This window comes from Abramis brama (genome assembly GCF_963993115.1).
Source record: "Abramis brama genome assembly, chromosome: 1".
Classification (NCBI taxonomy): domain Eukaryota; kingdom Metazoa; phylum Chordata; class Actinopteri; order Cypriniformes; family Leuciscidae; genus Abramis; species Abramis brama.
This window is the reverse complement of record NC_139963.1, coordinates 60258412-60283721: the sequence shown is the minus strand read 5'-3', so window position 1 is coordinate 60283721 and position 25310 is coordinate 60258412. Positions and strand designations below refer to the sequence as shown.

Below are 25310 nucleotides of genomic sequence, written 5' to 3'. Positions count from 1 at the left end.
ACAATAAAGTTACAACTAAATTTTGATGGGCTTCCTCTTTACAAGAGTTCATGTGTCCAGTTATGGCCAGTTTTGGGGTTAGTTCAAGGATTTTCCATGAAACAAAAACCTTGCTTGATTGCCCTGTTTGGTGGAAGGTCAAAACCACATCCTCTGGGAGACTACTTAAGAGATCTAGTGATGGAGATAAAACACTTAACAGCTGGATTTGCATTTAAAGGTAAAACATTGTTCATAAAAATAACATCAGTAATGTGTGATGCCCCTGCACGAGCATACATAAAAGCCATAAAGTATCACACAGGATATGCAGGTTGTGACAAGTGCACATCACATGGGTTTCATTTAGACAGTCGAATGACTTTTCCAGACAGCAAATGCCCTGCTAGAACAGATGAGAGTTTTAGACTTCAGATAGATGAGGAACATCACAGAGACATCTCCCCACTTACTGAGACAGATATTGGAATGGTTTCCATGTTTCCGCATGATTATATGCATCTTGTTTGCCTTGGAGTCACAAGGAAGCTCCTAGAGATGTGGGCAGGCAGCAGTGGCCGACTTAGGTGTCGCTTGCCATCCAGTAATGTAACACAGTTGACAGATACACTTTTGTTTTTCAAATGTCACATTCCCAGTGAATTTGCTAGAAAGCCCAGATCTGTTGCAGAGAGGCATAGATGGAAGGCAACTGAATATAGACAATTTTTGTTGTATACTGGGCCAGTTGCACTAGTTGATGTCCTTGCCTCTCCAGTTTACAACAACTTCATGTTGCTCTATGTGGCCATATCTATACTGGCATGTCCAAATCTCTGTGTGATCTTCTGTGACTTTGCAAAAACCTTGCTTGTGTCTTTTGTAGAGCACTTTGGACAGCTTTTTGGCAAGGAAAATCTTGTATATCTTGTATAGATAATCTGTATGTGTACATATCTCTTTTATAATTATAATTACACAATTGCTTTGTTTTGAAATAAAAGTTACTGCAATGTACTGTCAGTTTAAGTCTGTAACTCAGTTATACTCATTTATATAGTGCTTTTAACAATGTAGATTGTTTCAAAGCAGCTACAAGTACATAGGCTAAGTTGTATAAATACATAATTGTACATGTATGGTCGTTTTCAGTCTCAGCACATTGTAATGATCTAATTACTTTATTGTAATGAATGTAGTTATCATAAAATCTTTAAATAGAGCAGTTTTAAAGGCTTTTATCATGTATCCTGACTCAAATAATGTGTTTCTAACAGCAAACACTCAGAATAAAGTGAGATGATCTGCTGATGATCCTGAATGGCTTGTTGAATGAGTGTTGATAGTCTGAGGCTCATCAATATTAACAGATCTGCTGAAAACACTCTTTATTTCATGACAATAGTTCCTGTTTTCACCTCATTTATTATGCTGATGTCTTCAGATCTCCTGTGACATTTCATTGGTGTCAGCAGACTGGGGGGGATTTGATGATTACTGAATGTTTATTTCTGTATTTTATGCTTTTATAACATTTGATTACAGGTCTACTTTTCTAGATATCTGCTATTATTTCAACGAAGAAACAGAATAGTGTTAGAATTAGAAATACAAATTGCTTTATGATAGATAGACAGATATAAATGCTTAACTGTGCAAATTAGTATATGGTTAAATACAAAAATGGGTTTATATAGCAAAAACAACAAATACAATCTCTCTCTCTTTTTTTTTCAGTCATATTTAGAACAAGAATCATTTTATGACATATTCAAACACTGTATATTTGGATCATAGTGCAGCCCCAAAATACTCATTAATTTTCATTTTAAGTCTTTATACTTATCCTTCTCCCACTATCTTATCCCATTATCCTTCAAACCACTTTTTTGGTCAGCAAGAAGCTTTTAATCATTTAAAAAATAATGAAATTTAGTATGATATCTTATTCTTGAACTCTTGGTCTCTTCAGAAAAAAGTCAGAATAATTATGTTGTTTCATTTTTACATACAGATGTTACACTGAATGATGATTCAACATTATTTCACCTATATTCATTTTGTCTCCACAAAAGTTATTTGAAACATTACACTTGCATTTATTGGGTTTTCTATGTATACACAATAACTTTTGTAAATTTAATATCAATCTGACACTAAAATTAAACATCTGGTCTTTGACCCTATTAAAACAAACTCAGTAACTGATATATATATATATATATATATATTTATTTTTTTTTATTTTTTTATTTTATTTTTTTTTGGCAGATAAGCTCTTCCCACAGCAATTGCATCATCAGTGAAGCTCCTCCCACAGCAATTACATCACCAGTGAAGCCCCTCCTACAGTAGTCACATGGTCAGTGAAGCTCCTCCCACAGTAATTCCCCAATAAATGCTGTAAATTCTCATCAGCTACAAGTGAAGACGAGCATCAGAGCATCAGGAAGAGCTGAAATCTGCAAAGACTGAGTTTATTAAAGAGGACAGTGAGAACATGAGTGATCCAGAACCCTGCAGAATGAAACACACTGAAGATCCTGAAGAACAAAGAGGTTGGTGTTTATTCTTCATTCATTCATGATGCTGAAGAACATTCATGTTAGAAACATTCAAGCACTTCATCACATTTAGATAAACAGTTCAACTATGAAATGGTACAGATTTTCAACAAATGTTCAGTTAAAGGGAGTTTCAGTTCAGTTCTTTTATCTATATGCTAATTGAGACATTTAATAATTTATCTGTCAGTCTATCATAAAACAATTTATGCTATTTCACACATTTTTATTTATTTTTCTAACATTATTCTGTTTCTTTATTTAAATAAGGGCAAATATCTAGAAAGTAGTAAAGAAATGTAAGAAAAGCATTTGACCAAAAAAATACATTTGTATTTGTAATCATCAAATACCCTCAGTCTGCTGACACCAATGAAATGAGCTTTAAGTGTCAATTTACAGGCGATCTGAAGACATCAGCATAATAAATGAGGTGAAAACAGGAATTGTCATGTAATAAAGAGTGTTTTCAGCAGATCTGTTAATATTGATGAGCCTCAGACTATCAACACTCATTCAACAAGCCATTCAGGATCATCAGCAGATCATCTCACTTTATTCTGAGTGTTTGCTGTTAGAAACACATTATTTGAGTCAGGATACATGATAAAAGCCTTTAAAGACAAAACTGTTATTTCTCTAAATTATTTATTCATCCCACAATTCTGTGACGTTCCGTTTTATAGAGTAAGTTCCATACATAGCGCTCTTCATGACCATTGAATAGAGACAGCAGCTGTTTCAGCAACGCACCGGTATCAGTTTATGAAAAATACATATCGTCTAGAAACTGAAATCGGTTTACCGCCCAGTATTAGTCAAAACCTCCGACTAATAATCAGACTTATGAGTTTGTGACTGTGAGATCAGCATTATTGGCCGGGGTGAAACTCTAAGTGACACTGGAATCCAAATGAACCAGTAAAATATAATGTAAGGAGTTTAATAGAATAATCAAATGTCTATTTGAACTATGATATAAATGACTAATAATGAATTGGCGTTCCAACTTGAACTGGAACGCAGCGAAACTTGTGTTTCTGGTGTCCCACGTTCACATGCGAATGAATGGGAGTCATTGGAATTAAAAGTCTAGTGTGACTGGACTGTAATAATGAAATAGTTTTAAGTAAAATAAATTACATTCTACATTAGATAATTGTGTCATTGATCAAATATATGTAATAGTTCTTTCTACAGAAAAATGGGATTTGTGTCTTTAATGTTTTAAAAATAATTATTAGAAGATCAATGTACCTCATTTATGGAAAGTAGTTTTTGTTATTACATCAGAGCTCTTTTATGTCCTTTCACTTCATATTCTTCTCTTTGAATTATTTTTGTTGTACTGAAAATGAAATAACTTTTTCTCTTTGATTTCAGAACTGAGTGAAGTGAAGGTGGAGAGTGAAGAACTGAGTGAAGTGAAGGTGGAGAGTGAAGAAGTGAGTGAAGTGAAGGTGGAGAGTGAAGAACTGAGTGAAGTGAAGGAGGAGAGTGAAGAACTGAGTGAAGTGAAGGTGGAGAGTGAAGAAGTGAGTGAAGTGAAGGAGGAGAGTGAAGAACTGAGTGAAGTGAAGGTGGAGAGTGAAGAACTCAGTGAAGTGAAGGAGGAGAGTGAAGAACTGAGTGAAGTGAAGGTGGAGAGTGAAGAAGTGAGTGAAGTGAAGGAGGAGAGTGAAGAACTGAGTGAAGTGAAGGAGGAGAGTGAAGAACTGAGTGAAGTGAAGGAGGAACATCATGTCAAACCTGGAGAAAAACCTTTGAGTCGCTCAAAGACTAAAAAGACATTTTTAAAGAAAAGAAGAGCCAAGAAATCTTTCACCTGCACTCAGTGTGGAAAGAGTTTCACATGCAAACAAAATCTTCAGAATCACATGAGAGTTCACACTGGAGAGAAGCCGTTCTCATGTGATCAGTGTGGCAAGAGCTTTAAACAAAAAATACATGTTGATGTTCACATGAGAATCCACACTGGAGAAAAGTCATCTGCATGTAATCAGTGTGGAAAGAGTTTTACAACCAAACAAAATCTTAAGAGTCACATGAGGATCCACACTGGAGTGAAGCTGTTTGCATGTGATCAATGTGGCAAAACATTTCTTTTGCCATCACACCTGAAGACACACCTGAGAGTTCATATGAAGGAGAAGCCACATTCATGTTCTGTGTGTGGAAAGAGTTTTTCACTGCTGCAAAATTTAAAAGTACATCAAAAAATTCACACTGGTGTGAGAGAGTACATGTGCTTTGAGTGTGGGAAGGCTTTTATTACAGCGAACTGTTTAAAACTGCACCAGGTTATTCACACTGGAGAAAAACCTTACAAGTGTTCACACTGTGACAAAAAATTCAGTCACTCATCAACTCTGAAAACACATGAGAGGATCCACACTGGAGAAAAACCTTACAAGTGTTCACACTGTGACAAGAGATTCAATCAGCCATCATATCTGAGAACACATGAGAGGATCCACAGCAGAGAGAACCCGCACACGTGTGATCAGTGTGGAAAGAGTTTCTCTTTTAAAACTCACCTGAAGCGACACATGAAGATCCATACAGTGGATAAACCGGATCACCATGATCCATGTGGAGAGAGGTTCCTTCAGTTATCTTCAGTGACTCACTCAAATGGAAAACAATCACAGTCTGAGATCACAGTAAGTAGTTCATCTTTATGTGCTGAGCATTAAAGTCTCTCCTGTGTAAGTTAGTTTCCTAACAGCCATGATGAGCAACAGGACATCTTGGTGGTTGCTTGCTATTTGCTTCACATTTTTTACATTATTATAAGATATTGAGTTGTAATTATAAGAAAATATCTCATTATTTCGTAAAATTCTCATTACAAGAAAGTGTCTCATTAGAACATTTCTCTTTATTAGATATTAAGTCCTTATCATGAGAAAGCATCTCATTATGAGATGTACGTCATTATGAGAAAGTATCAAGAAAGTATTTTATTATTAGGAGAAATTATCTTTTATTATGAGATGTAAGTCATTATTATGATGTAGCTGATTATTGTGGGATTTGCTGTATGTTTTTATTATGAAAAACTATCTTATTACAAGAAAGTGTCCCATTATTATGTGAAAGTTTCTTGTTTCTTAATAGGATTTATTTTCTGAAAATTACAACATAACTCAAGAGAGTTTCTCATTATTATAATATACTAAGTCATTTATGAGAACATTTACAGTCGCATTATGTCAGTGGGACAAATGTGGCGGAGGGAAATATGCCGCCGCCTTGTGGGGGAAATGTTCAACAATTTACTAAGGAAGGCTGAGTGAGCAACAGGATCCTAGTCCCCCCACCCAATGCTTTTAGTCTTTGTACAACTGTCAGGCTAGTTGTATGTGGTGTCTATCGTGTTGCAACGTGTAGATGCTTAAGAGGCGGCAAGGTGGTCTTCAGGATTGACTCAATACACGGCAGCCACCTGAAGTGTGTGTGTGTGTGTGTAGAAAACTCAGGAGTTAAACCTAGTTGACTGCAAAACCCGCCCTCCCCCAATCTAACAGGATAGTAAGACTCATTACTTATACTACTCTTATACTACTTATACTACTCCTTAGCATAAACAATTTTAGCTTAACTAAAAAAAAAAAAAAAAAAAAAAGTATTCATACTGCATTATTTGAAATTATTCTGTTTTCTTTGTTTTCACAGGAAGCGTAAAACCAATTTCAAGTGCAGTCAAATCAAAGTGAAATAAAAATGTAGAAAACAATAAAGAGATAAAATCAACAAATTTGTGTCGTTTCAGTTCAATCTCAACACAATAGCAATCAGTTTTTAAGTATACTGAAATGTTTCACAGATACATTCAGTTAACTAAACCTTTCAAATAAAATTTACTTGGAAGTTCACTTCAACTCAGAAGTTCACTCCAATTCGGCTCAAAAATCCAAGATCCAGTTCAAAAATCCAGGAAAAGAAAGGAAAAGGTTATACTCTGTCCACTTATGAGTTCACGGGTCAAAAAAGTTCAGGTATGCGCACAAAAGAAAATCTATGTCTAAAAATCTAATCCTTTGCAGGAAAATTCACTAATCACAGTTCTACCAGAAAGACTCGGGAGATAAAATGATATAACAAGAGTAAATTTATTAATAGCTCAGCAAGCATAGTCTTTGGCGTAGGCCCCGTCCTTAGCAAGCAATGCGAGGGTAACGGAATCTGCAAATCCCGCCTGAAGATGAAGGCAGGGGCGCAGCCGACCCCCTGGAGGTAAAGGAAGGGACCATCCTGGTGGTGGTGGGGAGGATGGAGGGAAAGGACCATCTTGGAGGTGGTTGGGGAGGATGGAGGTAATTGGCGTCGTCAGTATCTGCGAACTCAGACGGATGTAAGTACCATTCTTTTATACTGAGAGTGTTAACACATGATTGGTTAGAAGTGAGTTAATTCATGACGCGCTGATTGAGTCTTCCTGGCAGAACTTAACGCTAAGCTTACATTTCCTTGAAAGATAACTGCACGATTGAACAGTTCAGTTCTGATCACTCACTGACAGAAAATGGTAGTTTGCTTACCAGTGTTCAGTAGGAAAAAGAAGAAAATAGTGTACATCACCACTCTTAGTTCGTGTATGAGGCGCTGAATGATGTCCAACGGATGGCAGGGTAATGTCTCTTCACTCAATAACAACGATGATTCAATGACTCAATGATTGCGACTCGCTCTAGACGGAATCTAGTCAAGACACCAACCAGACTGCTTGTCATGTCAGGCCCTTGCAGTAATTGTTCATTGAGTGTGGTTCCTTGATATGAAGCGCCACAGTCAAATACCACTCGCATTTTATGCTTCTTAGGGTGGTAGACGCCGTGATGCGGAATAAACCACACTTTTCCATCACTCCGTTTTAGTTCTTCATCTGGAACCTTTACAGCGTAGCCCTTCTTTATCACATCATTCATGAAGCTGACATAGTCCTCTTTGAACGTTTGATTTCTCTGTAGCTTCTTATTCATGTTGAGCGCTCATTGCTCTGTCATTGCTCTGTTGTTGGGCATTTTCACATCCTTGTTCTTCAACGGCAGACCAATAGAGTAGTGGCCGTTGACCAGCTTTGCCGATTTGGAGACTCTGTCCATAAACATGTCTTCCTTAGACATTTCTAACTGCTCTCCTTGAGCATTCTCAGGAAAATCATACTTGAGTTGCTGAGTCCATAAGTCTTTGAGTCGAGCCACTGAGATCCGATTCATCTGGATCTGCGGGTATCCATTCTTTGTCCAGCTTCTGATGTTCTCACGCAGCGGTCCGTTTACTGTCCATCCCAAAGCTGTGTGTACTGCATACGGCCCATCCTTGACACTGCGGATTACCTCTTCTGGCTCCAAAGCCTTTGCCACATCAGTCCCAATCAGAAGACCGATATCCGCGTTGATCGATGGAATTCGTACACCTCGTAGATGTGGCCACCTATCCACATCTTCTTGGGTTGGAATGTTCTCTTTACTTGCGGGGATAACCTTTTGTGCGAAAACACCTGTAAGCTCGATAAAGTCATCACCTTCTAGGCTACTCACTTCTAGGTCTGACACAGCTTTGCATGAGACTGTCTTTTGGTCTCCCATAGTAGTGAGTAGGATGTTCACATTTTTTCCTTGCAGGTGAAGGTCGTTCGCCAGCTTGTTAGTGCAGAAGGAGGCGTTACTCCCTGGATCCATGAATGCATAACAAGTCAGCACCTTGTTGCCTTTCTTTGCCTTTACTCTCACAGGAACTATGGCGAGGACACTACCTGTACCCCCGACCCCAGTCTGAGAGCATGCTTCCCCTGCATCCACGAATCCACTGACAACGGTTTGCTCTTCTTTTGGAGACTCCTCTTTTGGCTCCTCCTGTGAAGCCTCTTCCTTTGTTAAGTCTTTACATTTCTGCTTTATGTGTAAGAGCGTAGGGTGTGTCGCTGAACATATCTGACAGCTCTTCTTTTCTTCACAGGCATTACTCATGTGTCCTCCTATAAGACAACTGAAACAAAGTCCTTTGCTCTTAAGGAATTCAAGCTTTTCTTTGTGCAGCTTTCTTTGGAGTTTCTTGCACTGTTCCATGGTATGATCTCCCTGACAGAAGATACAAGGTTTCATGAAGACTTTGTCCATGTTTGTTCCCTTCTCCTGAGCTTTCTTGTTTCGGGCACCAGCAGCATCTTTTTCAGCTTTCTGTTCTTTTACTTCAATGGCTAGTGTTGTGATGTTTTTCTTTCCACTTAACCTTTCAGTCTGGCGCTTTGTTTGTCCTGAGATTTCACCAAACACAGGGTGTGCTGCTATTTCAGCCTGTGTGTTGACAAATGACACTACGTTTTTGAACTTTGTCCGCCGATCTTGCTTTTTCTGAATGTCTATGGCGACACTCCTGAATCTCTCTCTCAGCCTGTATGGGAGCTTTGAGATGATCGTGCGCATGTTAGCAGCATTTTCCATCTCTTCTAAGTACTCCAGATCTGACATTGCATTATTGCAGTTTGTCATAAAGAGGGCATATGCTTCAAGTGCCTTGGTGTCATCTGCTTTAATGGCAGGCCAGTTTGAAGCCTTGTCAAGGTATGCCATGGATATCTTATATTTATCACCAAAGCATTCCTTTAGCAGTATCTTAGCTTCAGGGTAGCCCTGATCTGGATCCATATGAAAACAGCTGCGCACTAAGTCATTAGGCTGCCCATTTGTGTGCTGTTCTAGATAGTAAAGCCGATCTTTGCTGTTTTCAGTCTTGCTTTCTATGCGGTGCTCAAAGGCTCTCATGAAGAGACGATATTCTAATGGATCTCCCTTGAAAACTGGAATGTTCGGTGATGGCAATGTAGATAGCCTTTGCTGCTTTATTAGGCTTTCAGTGATGTCGTTTTGCCGTTGCATGACGGTAACCAGATTATCTGTGTGATTATCTGAAGTGACAGGAGCTTGTATCGCATCTGCACCTCTTCCACTAGTGTGGCTATGCCAAGTTCCACTGCTAGCTACACTTCTCTTACTGTGGCTGACATCATGCTTCCTTGGTGCAGACATCAATATTTCCATCCTACTGCCTTTGGTTCTACTTGACACCTCTGAACTTTCATATTTTCTTAACACAGCTAATCGTGCATCGGTTGCAGCGAGCCCTGCTTGCAGCTCCAACTGTTCTTTTTCAACCTTGAGCTTTAGTTCATGCTCCTCTAAAGTCTGTCTTTTTCTAAATGTAGCTGACTTGGCTAACAGAGCAGCTCTCTCTAATTCGACCTTTAAGCGCTCAGCACGAGCTGATGATGTTGCAGAAGTAGCAGAAACAGACTTAGATTTTCTAGACTTACTGGATGTGACTGACACACTATCTTCTGGATGTATCTGCTCACTAACCTTGTTAGCCTCTTCTCTGCGTAGTATTGCATTCTGTATCCATGCGTTCACTTCTTGCACAAATTCTCTGTGCTCGTTATTTCTTGGCTCAAACCAATCCCTTTGATCTGTGTTCAAATTCTCTACGCATTCAATCTGGCAGAATATGTCTTTAACGTCAGCATTTATTTTACTGAATTCCTTTATCAGTGTTTCATACTTGGCCAACAATTCCTTTGCTATGATTTCCACATTTGCATCATCATCCATTAAACCATGCAATTCATTATTTTTCTCAGTAAGTTGTCCTAGTATGGCTCTTCTGGAGCTTATTTTCGTTTGCAGATTAAACTCCAATGCTTTAAGTGTTGGCTTAACCACTCGTTTTTTCTCAGTTAGGCTTACTGTGACTTCTGTTCCTGTCTCCGTCATGATTGCTTTGATAGTCAGTCCGTTTTTTTTTACAGGTTCCACTTGCAACAGTCGTGCAGCAGCAACGACAAACTCGTCGAGACCGTTAGCAATCCACTTAACGTTAGCACTCACCAGCCAGGAGCACATCGCATGATCAAGCTATTTGAGAAAGTCAGTACCTCGTTGAACCTTCATTCATGTTCCACTTTCCACAAACCTCTCCAAAGGCTCGTTATCCAATGTCAAGCAGGTTTTCTTACTAATGTAGAGGTTTGAAATCTTGAGATATGCAATGGCTAATATTACTGTCTAATATTATTCCAAGCAGCTAGTCCCATTTGCAGTGTCCATTGTCAGCCCAGCAATACAGTTCAATAAATCCACTTCAGAAACGTTGTTGAAATAAAAGATGAAAATCTCCGGTTTTATTCCTTGGTTTCAACTTTACAAAAAAAGAATGTGAGCTGACTAATACACTTATTCTATAGTTGCTAATGAAATAAAAAATTCCTAATATAAGTAACTAGAAGTTAGCAGTTAGCAGGTAAGAAAACCGTTCACTTCCACAGCTCTCAAGATCTGAATAACATAATGAGAATCAACGTAATATAGCCGGAGTTGGCCTTTTCTTAAAGAGGCAGTTTTTAGGCATTTTACCAATATGTACCAAATCCTATAAACACATGAATTCTAGAATGCTTTTAACCTTTTAAGTATTATTTAACATTTTAACCTTTTTAACATGAACTTCTAAATGAAATTATTTACCTTTTTAACATGAATTCTTATCCACATTACTATGAATTGTACTTTGGCCTCTACAGTATTAATAATGCCATCAGAATGCAACCAAAGCAAATAATAGCAATAAGTAGATGGCTATAAGAAATTGTAAATCATACAAAATAAATGCCATGATCACTAGATTTTATACAGGTGTTACTATAATGATTTTGTTAATGGTGATCAGCAACCAAATATTGATAATGTGGAAGTTACTGCCTTTTGCCTTGGCATGACTTCTCACTTTTTGCTGACAATACAAAGGCAGAGATACAGTAACTTTAAAATAGTGGTCAAAAGTCAAGTTTGAGCTCAAGATTTTTTTTTGTAGATCATTTTCATTACTAAAACATCTAATATGCCAGATTTCCAGTGTCCTACATATAATTAATTTGGCGGGACAACTACAAATTGTTTCCACACTCTAGCGAGTTAAGGTCTTTTGCTATAAAATAGAAGTTAAGGTCTTTTGCCTTGGTATGACCAATTGTCATTTTGTGGGCAATGCTAAGGCAGAATACAGTAACTTCCGAAAAAGGGTCAAAGGTTAAATTTTAAAACTTTTTTTGTAGATAGGTTAATACAGGTATACAATACAACATGTGAAAACTACAATATTATACCTATAACTCATTGGTCAGGACATTAAAGGGATAGTTCACCAAAAAATGAAAATTCTGTCATAATTTACTCACCCTCAAGTTGTTTCAAACCTGTATGAATTTCTTTCTTCTGTTGAACGCAAAGGATGGATGCAAAGATGTGGATTCATTTTGTGAAGAGCCACCTTGATGGAGAGCTGAGGATCACCACCAACATCCGCCTCTGTAGTGATCATTTTACACAGGATAGTTTTATAAACTTTCGTCGGAGACAACTGGGATTCACTGATAATCCGCTGTTACCGGTGAATGGGGCCGAATCGACTATCTCCGATTCTGGTGCCATCATCTGCAGTGCGTGCCCGGGGGTCAACTTTCCCGCAAGTGGGTGTGGTTTCAGCGCAGCCAGCAGACACGCCCCCAGCGGTTGAGAGCAGAGATGACATTGTTTCAAGATTTTGATAGCTTATTTTATTTAGTTTGCTGCTTTTTTTATCGTTCAATTTTATCATTACTTGGCTGGGTGGCTAACAAGACATTTTTCTTTGGTGTGACATGGCTCTCAATGTCCGCATGTTTGATTGCACACACTCCAAAGGACATACTCTGGACTTAATCTGCTGCTCTGGTGTCACTCCTTCTGACTTTACAGCTGTTGAACTCCCCATAACTGACCATTTCCTCATCTCATTTACAGTGAAACTCACTCTCTCCATCTCTAAATTACCACACCTTATTTCATTTCGGAATATAAAGAATATCAATCTTGCATATATAATATGTATAATCCAGTATAATCAGTGCCAATAAAGGAAACTCCAAGTCACTGTTTTCCCTACTTAACAATATCACCCAACCCCAGGACTTTCTCCCCCCTCACTTGTATACAACCTCCTTCTGCAACTCCATTATATTGTATTTCATTGAAAAAATCAAAAACATCCACCAGCACCTTGGATCTATCCCTAACCTCAGTATCTCAGCCGACTTTCACCCACATTCATTCTCTTCCTTCCAGTTCACCACTATTTCAGAAATCACAGTACTCATCAGGAAGTCTTCCACTTGTCAACTTGACCCCTTTCCCACACAACTTATTAAAGCCTGCCTTCCCTCCCTGGTTCCCCTCATTTCTGCAATCATCCACTCCTTCCTCACCACTGGAACTGTCCCTACATCATTCAAAACTGCTGCCATTACCCCAATTTTGAAAAAATAAAATAAAAATGGTGCCAATCCCAACATCAAAACTTCTGTCCTATATCCAATTTACCATTAATTTCCAAAATCCTTGAAAAAACAGTTGCCTCTCAACTCCATTTTCATCTTTCCCACAATAACCTGTATGAACAGTTCCAGTCCGGTTTCCGTCCACTTCATAGCACTGAAACAGCAGTTATCAAAATCACCAATGACGTCCTTATGGCAGCTGATTCTGGACTCCTTACCATTCTCATCCTCCTCGACCTGAGTACAGCCTTTGATACCATCTGTCACACCGTCCTCCTCAACAGGTTATCTTCCATCGGCATCACCCACACTCTTAGTCTGCCATTAGACTGGTTCACATCCTATCTCTCTGGCCGCACTCAGTTCATTCAAGTCTTTTAAATCCAGTCCCTCCACCGTCACTTCAGGTGTGTCCCAGGTCTCTGTCCTGGGGCTCCTACTTTTCATCATTTATCACTTTCCCCTGGGCAATATTTTCCACAAATTTAACATTGAACTCCACTGTTATGCTGATGACACCCAGCTCTTTCGACCAAAACCTTGTCCACTCTCCCGCCCACCTCCCTTACTGACTGCATCTCAGAAATAAAAACTTGGATTACCCAAAATTTCCTCAAATTAAACAGTAATAAAACTGAGGTTCTCCTCATTAGCACTAAATCCACTTTATCCATAATTTTTCTCTCACTATTGATAGTTCCTCCGTTTCACCCTCCCACCAGGTTAAGAGTCTGGGTGTCATCCTTGACAGAACATTATCTTTTCAATCACACATCAATAACATTACCCCGGTCTGCCTACTTGCATCTACGAAACATTAATCGCCTCCGCCCCTCCCTACACTGCCGCCATCCTTGCCCACAGTCTTGTCACTTCCCGTTTGGACTACTGCAACTCTCTCCTTTTCGGCCTCCCTCACAAATCCCTTCATAAACTTCACATCACTCCTGTTCTCCAACAGCTTCACTGGCTCCCAGTCCATTTCCGTATCCAATTCAATGTCCTTCTGTTAACATTCAAGGCCATCCACAACCCAGCCCCTCATATTTGTCTGATCTCCTCCAGGTTCCAACTTCCACCCGCTCTCTTAGATCCTCTTCCTCCATACAAAAAGCTGTTTCTGCATTTAGTTGTCTGTTAGGATGTCTGGTAAATTCATTGTTCCTCCTGTTTTTGATGCCATTGAAACTGATCCTGCAACTGGCGTCCTCATCTCTAACCTGCTTGTTTCTCTTGCTTCAAAATGCGCCTGTCTTAAGTGTCATGACTTGAGTCTGATCTGCTGTGTTTCTGTCTTTTCTCTGTGTCTGTGTGACTTCTTGTCTTTGAGTACGTGCTTTGTTTTGACTGCTCGCCATGTGCTCCACTGTCATTGTGGCGCCCTCCCACAGATTGTTGTTGTGTGTACTGAAATTGCCTTGCCGCGACACTTTAATTGGTCCTTTTTAAGAACTGATGCGGTGAAAACCTGCCTGGAACTACTTTGGCCATCAACCAATCAGAATCAAGCATTTGTAGTATAACTCTAAATTAATTATCCCTATTAAAATTGTAACTTGAAATATCTCTAATTAGGATTATGACTAGTACAAAATCAATTATAGATAGCTTTAATTACAATTTCTACTAGTCAAAACTCATTTTAAGATAGAATAGAATAGATATCTGGAATTTTGACTAGCCAAGGGTATTTAATGCTAAAACGGCTTGCCATAGGAAGGGAAGACTCAATCGAGTGGTCACATCATCGGGATAGTGATGACACAGTTGGCTGATGACACTACGTTGTTCTTAAAAGATGAAAAGCATGTGTTAAAGGCTTTATAATCAATAAACTGACTTCTATTTTTATAACAAAGTCTGCCTCCCGGGCATTGATTTCAAGTCGTTCAGTCAGAAAAGACCACAGAGAAATCTTCTGTCCAATTGTATGTACAGTGTGTTAAAGTGCTTATAATTTAGGTCAGATTTGACTTACCTAACCTGAGAATAATACAAATAAGGCAAGGGTGTCAAATGTACCACTGTAAACAACACATTATCACATGAATCACATGAGCTCAAGCTGAACACATCTACTGCAAAACACTCAGAGAAGCTTAGAAACATGGCTACAGTCATAAGAGTGTTTGTTCACTTTATTCACTTTGATATTTGTCAGAAAAAAAAAATATGAATCAAGAGTCATAAAAAGAATGAATGAAGTGTGTGTTTGTGCTGGTGTTTTCCGCTAGAGGACAGTAAAACTCTCTGAAATACTGATGATACATGAAAAACTGTGTATCAACAAACAATGAACAAAACTGTATTTGTATCAACTAACTTTGCCAAAGGTACAATTATGTAAGAAATATATTGTTTATTGTGTGTTAATATTTCAACTAATGTTAACAAATGAAACCTTATTGCAAATTTTGTGAATTAAAAATATAGTAAATGTAAAAAGTGGGCAAAAAAAAAAAAAAAAAAAAGATATGGTCAAAACATCTGATCTGTGCATTAAGACGTGCAGTGTAAACGCAGCCTAAGTGGTTTCTCCACTGCATGGATCTTCGTGTGTTTCTCCAGGTAGTGTTTTAAAGCAAAACTCTTCCCACACTGATCACACATGCGGCTTCTCTCTGCTGTGGATCCTCTCATGACTTTTCAGATGTGATGACCGACTGAATCTCTTGTCACAGTGTGAACACTTGTAAGGTTTTTCTCCAGTGTGGATCCTCTTGTGCTTTTTTAAACTGTCCGCTGTAGTAAAAGTCTTCTCACACTCAAAGCACATGTACTCTCTCACACCAGTGTGTATTTTCTGATGTGCATGTAAACTATCCAGCCGTGAAAAACTCTTTCCACACACAGAACATGAATGCGGCTTCTCCTTCATATGAACTCTCTGGTGTCTCTTCAGGTCTGATGCTCTAAGAAATGTTTTGCCACACAGATCACATGTGAACGGCTTCTCTCCGGTGTGGATCCTCATGTGAACATTAAGGGATGAAGATCGACTGAAACTCTTCCCGCACTGATCACATGCGTACGGCTTTTCTCCAGTGTGGATCATCATATGAACATTAAGATGATGTTTGTATGTGAAACTCTTCCCGCACTGATCACATGAGAACGGCTTCTCTCCAGTGTGGATCATCATGTGAACAGTAAATTGTTGTTTTTTTGTGAAGCTCGTCCCGCATTGATCACATGTGAACGGCTTCTCTCCGGTGTGGATCCTCTCATGTGTTTTCAGACCTGTTAAATTATTAAATCTCGTGTCACAGTGTGAACAATTGTAAGGTTTTTCTCCAGTGTGAATTCTCTGGTGCAGTTTTAAACTGTTCGCTGCAGTAAAAGTCTTCTCACACTCAAAGCACATGTACTCTCTCACACCAGTGTGTATTTTCTGATGTGCATGTAAATTACCCAGCTGTGAAAAACTCTTTCCACACACAGAACATGAATGCGGCTTCTCCTTCATATGAACTCTCAGGTGTGTCTTCAGGACTGATGCCCTAAAAAATGTTTTGCTGCACTGATCACATGTGAACGGCTTCTCTCCGGTGTGGATCCTCATGTGAACATTAAGACTTTCTCTGTATGGAAACCTCTTCTCACACTGATCACATGAGAACGGCTTCTCTCCAGTGTGAACTCTCATGTGTCGCTCAAGTCTTTGTTTGCTTGGGAAACTCTTTCCACACTGAGAGCAGGTGAAAGATTTCTTGGCTCTTCTTTTCTTTAAAAATGTCTTTTTAGTCTTTGAGCGACTCAAAGGTTTTTCTCCAGGTTTGACATGATGTTCCTCCTTCACTTCACTCAGTTCTTCACTCTCCTCCTTCACTTCACTCAGTTCTTCATTCTCCTCCTCCACTTCTCTCAGTTCTTCACTCTCCTTCTTCACTTCACTCAGTTCTTCACTCTCCTCCTTCACTTCACTCAGTTCTTCACTCTCCTCCTTCACTTCACTCAGTTCTTTACTCCCCTTCACTTCACTCAGTTCTTCACTCTCCTCCTCCACTTCACTCAGTTCTTCTCTCTCCTCCTTCACTTCACTCAGTTCTTCACTCTCCTCCTTCACTTCACTTAGTTCTTCTCTCTCCTCCTCCTCTTCACTCTCCTCCTTCACTTCACTCAGTTCTTCTCTCTCCTCCTCCTCTTCACTCAGTTCTTCACTCTCCTCCTTCACTTCACTCAGTTCTTCACTCTCCTCGCTCTCTTCCATTAGGTCTGAAATGAAAGATTAATTTTTATTTTCAGTACATAAAAATAATTCTGGCTGTGTGGCGTTTTCTATGTCTATGCACACCAGAAACGTGTCTGACGCGGCGCTACTGCTCCTTGGTGACATATGATAAGCCTCATGGGTGATATTCAACATATGGGAAGAGAGTTGTGGAAGGCCTATACTTCATGTTAAACATAAATATATAGCAGCAAAGACAATGTCGGCAGTGTTGACGGCAAAATAGGCGACAGAATATTTCGTTCTGTATTGACAGGTGCAATATTTGAAAATCGATAAATATCTTTTTTTTTAAATTACATTTATATCTGCATTTATGTCAAAATCTAGAGACTTTCAAACATCAAAATGTCATGTATTAATATGTATTACATGGCTTGGCCGAATTCCAATGTAGAATGCAGTCTGTTATTTCTTGATAACAGACCTGTGCGAAGTATAACAGGCGCTTCGTTGATCCTGTTCAGCCTGTCGGGGTTGTTATTCGCTTTAACGACCGCCTCTCTATACATTATCCCTTACGTATTTGTGTCAAATGACATATAAACATCTTTTCCTATTCTATTTTGCCTGGAAATGCTTCCAACATGCTTATGCTCTTTTAAAACATAAATGAATTCCATGCTTTTATATTTATTTTACAAAAGACTTTTTAATACCCGAGGGCCGTTCACACTAGACTGTTTTTGAATCAAGTTGTAGTTCTCTAGTGTTGAATTTAATTTTTTATTAGAATTATCGGGAGCGCTTTAGATTCTAAAAAGTTCTAAAATACTAACAGTATAAATAATATCTCAAATCTCCTGGTTGTTCCCCCTTTATTCCCAAAACTTTACATATTGTTCCCTTATACTTACACATAAGGACTTTAAAGGTACACTATAATTACAGAAAGTTACTCATTTAATTCATTTGTTTTTTGGAATTCATAATTCCTAAAACATTTGGTATATGGGTAGTTGACAAATGGCCAAGAAAAAGTACTTTTTTTGGAAAACATAACTTTCTAAGAAAAAATACATATATTTATGGAGTATGAAAACTGCAGTTTCAGAAAATAGTAGTGGTCACTCATTCTGTCAATGACTCTGAATTTTTTTCACGTTTTCACTCAACAGTACTGTAAATGTGTCCTATGGTGTGACATTTAAAATGTACTAAGAAATTATATTAAATAACATTAAAAAAATACTTGAGACAGAATTGCTCACATTATTAAAACATTATTTTCTTAAAGTGATATTTATTTTACATGAAAGTAATAATTAGAATCATTTTCACCATGGATAGATGAACCTGATAAACTTTTCCCTATGAATGTCAATAAAACTTTTTCGCCAACCTTACAAAACTGTTTGAAATTGTACCTATTTAAGAGGAGATATTATTGTAACTCCCCTAATGCCAAACTTGACTTTTTTTTAAAGATATTTTAAAATAAGTATATTTTTCTGTTGTTTTATGTTTCTCACACCATAGGACAAAATGTCACACTAAAGGACAAAGATAGTCATTGCATAAAAAGAGTCAGAATATATAGTGTTTATTGTAACAATAATAAAGGAGGACATTTGTTTTTTTGTTTTTTTAAACTTTATATATTCGTTTTAAAAGCTTCTTAAGGAGGTCTTGTCCTATGGTGTGACATCTGTGTCTTATGGTGTGACAGGCCAAAGTGTCACACCAAAGGACATTTCCTATGACATTTTCTGTCACACCAAAGGACATTTGAGCTTTTGTGGCAGTTAATAACCATGCTAATACTAGCTGAACTGTTATTAGCAATTGGCATGATACATTTGCATAATATTACATAGTCCTGCTGTTAAAAATACAAATTTTAATTAAAAAATTAAATTTAGGAGTGTCACACTAAAGGACAAAAAAACTTAACAACTTCAGTGGTCTGAAAACATAGTTAAATATTTGAACGATTCTGAGAGAAATACTTGCCATGTGCACTGCTCATGGGCTTCATAGGGGTCTTCAGTCACATGACCTTGAATGGGGTCTTTCAACTAAATTTAGTTGTCCATGATATTGCCCAACTTAATATCAGGTTATTGCATAACACCAAAGGACATTTTTTTCTGTGACAAACTTTATGAAATTCCTACACTTTTAGAAATGTATGTATAGGAAAAGTGATGGCCACTTAGTGAAATAGACACTTGCACAATTATGCCAGGAGTGTTCATTAAGATGTTTAAACATTATTTTCTTTATTTATAAAAGTTAATATTTATGAAATAATGTTGTCTACCGTCACACCATAGGACGATTTTGAGATTTGGCTCTAAGTTGTAAAAAAAAAAAAAAAAAAACTCAGGTATTTAAACAACAAATTCATGTAAAAGAAGAAAATGTTTAATCATTTATAGTATTCTAAATGATGAAAATGTGAAATAAATAATTTTTTATCTTCTTGTGACGGTGAAAAAGCCACGTCACCTACCCATATTGCAACATGGTTGCAAAAAAATGTGAACCATAAACCAGAGCTAAAATTATACTTAGTTTGACTTGACTACATCCCTTTACTGACCATTTGTTGAAAATGTAGTTCCTATTCAATAGTTGAACTGCATATCTAAAAGTGATGAAGTGCTTGAATGTTTCTAACATGAATGTTCTTCAGCATCATGAATGAATGAAGAATAAACACCAACCTCTTTGTTCTTCAGGATCTTCAGTGTGTTTCATTCTGCAGGGTTCTGGATCACTCATGTTCTGATGTTCTGCTGATGGGAATTTACAGCATTTATTGGGGAATTGCTGTGGGAGGAGCTTCATTGAAGATGTAATAGCTGTGGGCGGAGCTTCATTGACTGAACTGCAGATTGGTTGGAGAGGATGATCTGCCAAAATAAAAAAATAAAAAAAATCAGTAACTAAGTTTGTTTTTTTAATGTCGAATGATGTCAGATGTCTGACTGTCCATTTTAATGTTTAAAATATCTTTTGCTAAAAAATGTCAAAACATAAGTTAAATAATGTTAGCTTAACAGATATATTTGTGTAAAAATTAATCAACCTAGTTATTCTGACCTGTATTAAATATATACCTGCATATAAAGTATTTATAAAAGATTAAGTGATCATACTAAGTTAATTTAAATGATTAAAAACTTATTGGTGACAAATGTGTAAAACCTAGTGGTTTGAAGGACAGTGGCAAAGTGTAAAGATTTAAAAGGACAATTACATAGTGTTTTGGGCTGCACTATGATCCTTTAATACTGTGTTTGAACGTGTCCAATTTTTTTTTTTTTTTTTTTTGCTGTAAACCCTTTTTGTATTTTATCCATATGCTAATTGACACATTTAATAATGTATCTGTCTGTTCATCGTAAAACAATTGATGCAGATTCACACATTTTTATTTCTAATTCTAACATTATTGTGTTTATTTATTAAAAGGAGGGCAAATATCTAGAAACTAGTAAACAACTGTAAGAAAGATAAAAGTAATATAGACGACACACAGCTCTACTTAGCCCTATCGTCTAACAATTACAGCCCCATTGACTCCCTGTGCCAATGCATCGATGAAGTCAACAGTTGGATGTGTCAAAACTTTCTTCAGTTAAACAAAGACAAAACTGAAGTCATTGTGTTTGGAAACAAAGATGAAGTTCTCAAGGTGAACGCATACCTTCACTCTAGGGGTCAAACAACTAAAAATCAAGTCAGGAATCTTGGTGTGACACTAGAGTCAGACCTTAGCTTCAGTAGTCATGTCAAAGCAATAACTAAATCAGCATACTATCATCTGAAAAATATTGCAAGAATTAGATGCTTTGTTTCCAGACAAGACTTAGAGAAACTTGTTCATGCTTTCATCACCAGCAGGGTGGATTATTGTAATAGACTCCTCACTGGCCTTCCCAAAAAGACCATAAGACAGTTGCAGCTCATACAGAACGCTGCTGCCAGGATTCTGAGCAGAGCCAGAAAATATGAACACATCACACCAGTCCTCAGGTCTTTACACTGGCTCCCAGTTAAATTTAGGATTGATTTTAAAGTATTACTGGTATATAAATCATTCAATGGCCTAGGACCTCAATACATTGCAGATATGCTCACTGAATATAAACCCAACAGATCACTCAGATCACTAGGATCATATCAGCTAGAAATACCAAGGGTTCACTCTAAGCATGGCGAGTCCGCTTTTAGCTATTATGCCAGCCGCAACTGGAACCAGCTTCCAGAGGAGATCAGATGTGCTCCTACAATAGTCACTTTCAAATACAGACTCAAAACACATCTGTTTAGCTATGCATTTAATGAATGAGCACTGTGCCAATGTTCGTCCGACTGTACTGTACTTTATTTTTTATTTTTCTAAACTGTTTTAATTATTCTTATTATCTCTTTTTATTATTTTAATTTCTATGTAAAGCACTTTGAATTGCCATTGTGTATGAAATGTGCTATATAGATAAACTTGCCTTGTCTTGCCTAATATGTAACGGGTCCCGGCCAGGGGTCCGCTATCTATGTTGATAATCCTGGTCGAAGTGCTTTGGAAATAGTGGAAATATTACACAGTTATTGATGACATGGGACAACAGTTGCTCTTTTTACATTCAACCGGATTATGTTTATTATCAACTTCATTTCAACTTTATATCTGCAATCATGAATTATTACTGTTACCTTTGGTTGCTCTGTATTGAGACACAGGTTATATTCACAACTGGATAACATGAAGTCACATATTCTTCAAAAGTATATTTCCACATAAATGTATCTTCACATATTTCCTCAACATTAACTTATCACAGGTTTATCTTAAACTATAAACACACATTTTCTCTCTAAACCACATATTCTCTGTTCTCTCTCATTAAACGAGTATTTCTGTATTCATTAGCCTACATTTTGTAAGTGTTCACTTTTTACAACAAAATAAATCACATTTGCAGTTAAGTTAAATTATTTTTACATTATAGACAAACCTCAATAGTAAACCTATCTTCCTCATAACTTTTACACTTAATTCCTATGAATCGAAACCGTGTTATAATCTAACCACGTGCGTTTCACCCAAAGCTACATCTGTATGCTTTTACTCTGTAACCTACATTAGCGTTATTTATTACCCGTAATGTATAGTCTTACACACACAGTTACTTTACACATACACAGTAATAAAATCAGAAATATCCCCGAGCCGTTAGTAATATAAAAGAAAACATTAGTGCGAGCGTCGGTCGCCATGTCCTCAACTTCACAACGTTATCATTAGACTTGATTATTTACACACTTAACATACCTTTAGCTTATCAAACACACATCACCGGGGATTCATATTAGCTTATAACCCTTAGTAGTCACATAAAAGATGTAAAACTAGAATGGAAATATTGGAAATAATACACAGCGCGGGACACCATTCAACCGGATTATGAGCTTGTTTTCCTCTGCGCCTCGTCCCAGAGTGACGCGGCTGAAAGGTACTGCCCACCTTGTGTCCGTTCTGTGAAACAGCATGTCATAACGTGCTTCTGTGTATTCTCTCACTATTATTTAATTTGTAATACAAGGAAAGAAAACAAAAGAAAACAGTCTCAACAAAACCTATTTTTGTGAGTGTCACAAATATTTGTAACCAACAATTAACCTCAGTCTGCTGACACCAATGAAATGAGCTGTATCAATTTACACGAGATCTGAAGACATCAGCATAATAAAACAGGAACTATTGTCACAAGAGATTATTAGAAAATAAATAACTAGAATTTTTATATTAAATAGAGCATGATCTCGCAAATTGTGGATACATTTTTAATGTGTGATGAGAACTTTTTAAATATTTTTTAAAAATGTGTGTGGTGATGGAAATGACAGTATTGGTGGAAATGACAATTAATTAACGTGAATGTAGAGAAACAGTAGAGATATTTATTAGAAAAAACTCTTAAACTCATCACACTCAGTAAACTCAATTTATTATAATATTATAATATAAAAAGTATTACAGAAATCTACTCCATATCAATCAATCCATATCAATTGTACTTTGTAACCATAAATTCCATTTCCACCACATGCTGTCATTTCCACCACAGAGGGCAGTGTGGTGGAAATTACATTTCTGTAGTTTTTTGTGAAAAAATGGAAGATAGCTTCACTGATCAGCTTTGAATTAATACATAGCATTTAATGTATGCTTCTTGTCTGCTTTTATGCTCTCCCTTTATGCTTCTGTTAGCTTCTGTATATTCCCTCTGTGCCCTGACTTTTTCTGCTCTTGTACGGCTGTTGATGACTATTGATTTATTCCTTTTTCTTTCCTCTATTTTCTTCAGAGTCTGTTGAAAGCCACTCCAGGTGATTGTGTTTCTTTGGGCCCAGAACTTCCTGACACGTTGATACAACTGTTGTCTTCACCTCTTGCCACTTATCTTCCAGGCTCTCACCCTCAATCAGTTCCTTCAAGACTTCAAATTTGTTTATGAGTGTGATCTTGAACTCTTGTAGCTTCCTTGTGTCCTTTAAGATTGAGGTTTTGAATCGTGGTCGGCAGGTCTTGGCTGTACCTGTGTCTCTTCAGCTTCAGTCTCAATCGGGCAACCAAGAGATGATGGTCAGATGCGACATCTGCTCCTCGTCTCACTCTCACTTCTTGAAGTGACCATCTGAACTTCCTCCCAATACACACATGGTCTATCTGGTTCTCTGTTGACAAATCTGGTAACACCCATGTAGCTTTGTGTATCCTTTTGTGTTGGAAGAAGCTCCCTCCGATGACAAGGTTGCTTGTGGCGCAGTCAGCAAACCTCTCTCCATTGTCGGTCATTACGCCAATACCCTGCTGTCCCATGATCTCCTCGTAGCCTCTGTTGTCGCTGCCGATCTGTGCGTTGAAGTCGCCCATAACTACAATGATGCTTCTGTTCGGACGGTTCTGGATGATGGCGAGCAGTCCTCTATTTTCTTTGTCGCTGTCATTCGTTGGAGCGTAGCACTGGATGACATCCATATTGATTCTCCTCATCCTGGTTCTGAAGGAAGCTGCTAGGATCCGTGATCCATGTGCCTCCCAGCCAGTGAGTGCTCTCTGGGCAGTCTTGGACAGCATCAGGGCTACCCCATGGGTGTGAGGCGCAGTGTCGTCTTCATGTCCTGAGAACAGCACTAGCAGATATCTTTTGGCCTGCACCATTCCATCTGGACTCACTGATTACCAACATTGTTAGTTTGCAGCTCCTCATCTCGGCTGCTACTAGTGCCGTCTTTCCTGCTTCGAACATGGTATGGACGTTCCATGTTCCGATGGTAGTTGTGGTCCTGGTAGACAAGCTGGTCGTCGGCCTGATTGCTTCCATGAGGCGTCATAAGTTCTCCGGCGGGGGGATCCATCCTTCCCCAGGGCCTTGGTGTCTTGATTTTTTGTTAACGTTTCTGTAGCGGCGGTGTTTTTTTTACGGGGAGGGGTTGCTAGCCCCTCGCCCAACCCTCCTCCTTTCGCACCCGGGCTTGGGACCTGCCATGGCGGAGTTCATGGTCCAGTTTGAACATAAAAGGCTGAAAGTATTTGAAATTTTCAGTGCATGTGTGTGTGAGGTACAAGGACACAAGCTGTTGAAGCTCTGTGCCGGGAGCAGCAGCTCATTTGCATTTAAAGGGTCAGACACAAAAATGTTGTGTTTTATAAAAAATATCTGTGGGGTATTTTGAGCTAAAACTTCAACATACACACTCTGGGGCCATCAAATACTTATTTTACATCTTGTGAAAAGGGCATTATACCATCAATTTAAACAACACACAGTTTTTACAAAATAAACTGAAATGATTACTGTCTCCATCTCACCACAGCTTTACACAACCAGCAGAAAGAGAGCAGCTGGAATAAAGAGAAGCCGTGTGTAATCCTTGTTGTTATTTTTGTGTAATTATGTTGGTTTATAGATGTTTTGTCATTGTGAATAGTGATGGCTCGATCATGACGATTTTTTCATTTTATGTTGACCGCACATGTGCAACATCTTATAGGTTCTGTACAAGAAACAGAAATGATAAGTTCACCTCTCGAGTCTTCGGTTGACTCTTCGTTGATGATGTCGACGTGATGATCAAACAACTCAGATCCAAAGACCTGAGAGGGGAACTAATCATTTCTCTGGGACAGTCTGGGCCCTCAATATTT

General features: G+C 38.1%; 1 protein-coding gene across 1 annotated transcript; it reads right to left on the bottom strand.

The window, feature by feature from the left end:
- Positions 1-15036: 15036 nt before the first annotated feature.
- On the bottom strand, positions 15037-22863 carry LOC311077705 (uncharacterized protein). Its single transcript, XM_084106303.1, has 4 exons — positions 22431-22863; positions 21604-21675; positions 19816-20004; positions 15037-17130 (listed from the first exon to the last, which is right to left on the bottom strand). The coding sequence occupies exons 3-4, from the start codon at positions 19937-19939 to the stop codon at positions 15518-15520; spliced, it is 1737 nt and encodes a 578-aa protein (XP_083962429.1). The 5' UTR covers positions 19940-20004; positions 21604-21675; positions 22431-22863; the 3' UTR covers positions 15037-15517.
- Between the last annotated feature and the right edge of the window lie 2447 nt (positions 22864-25310).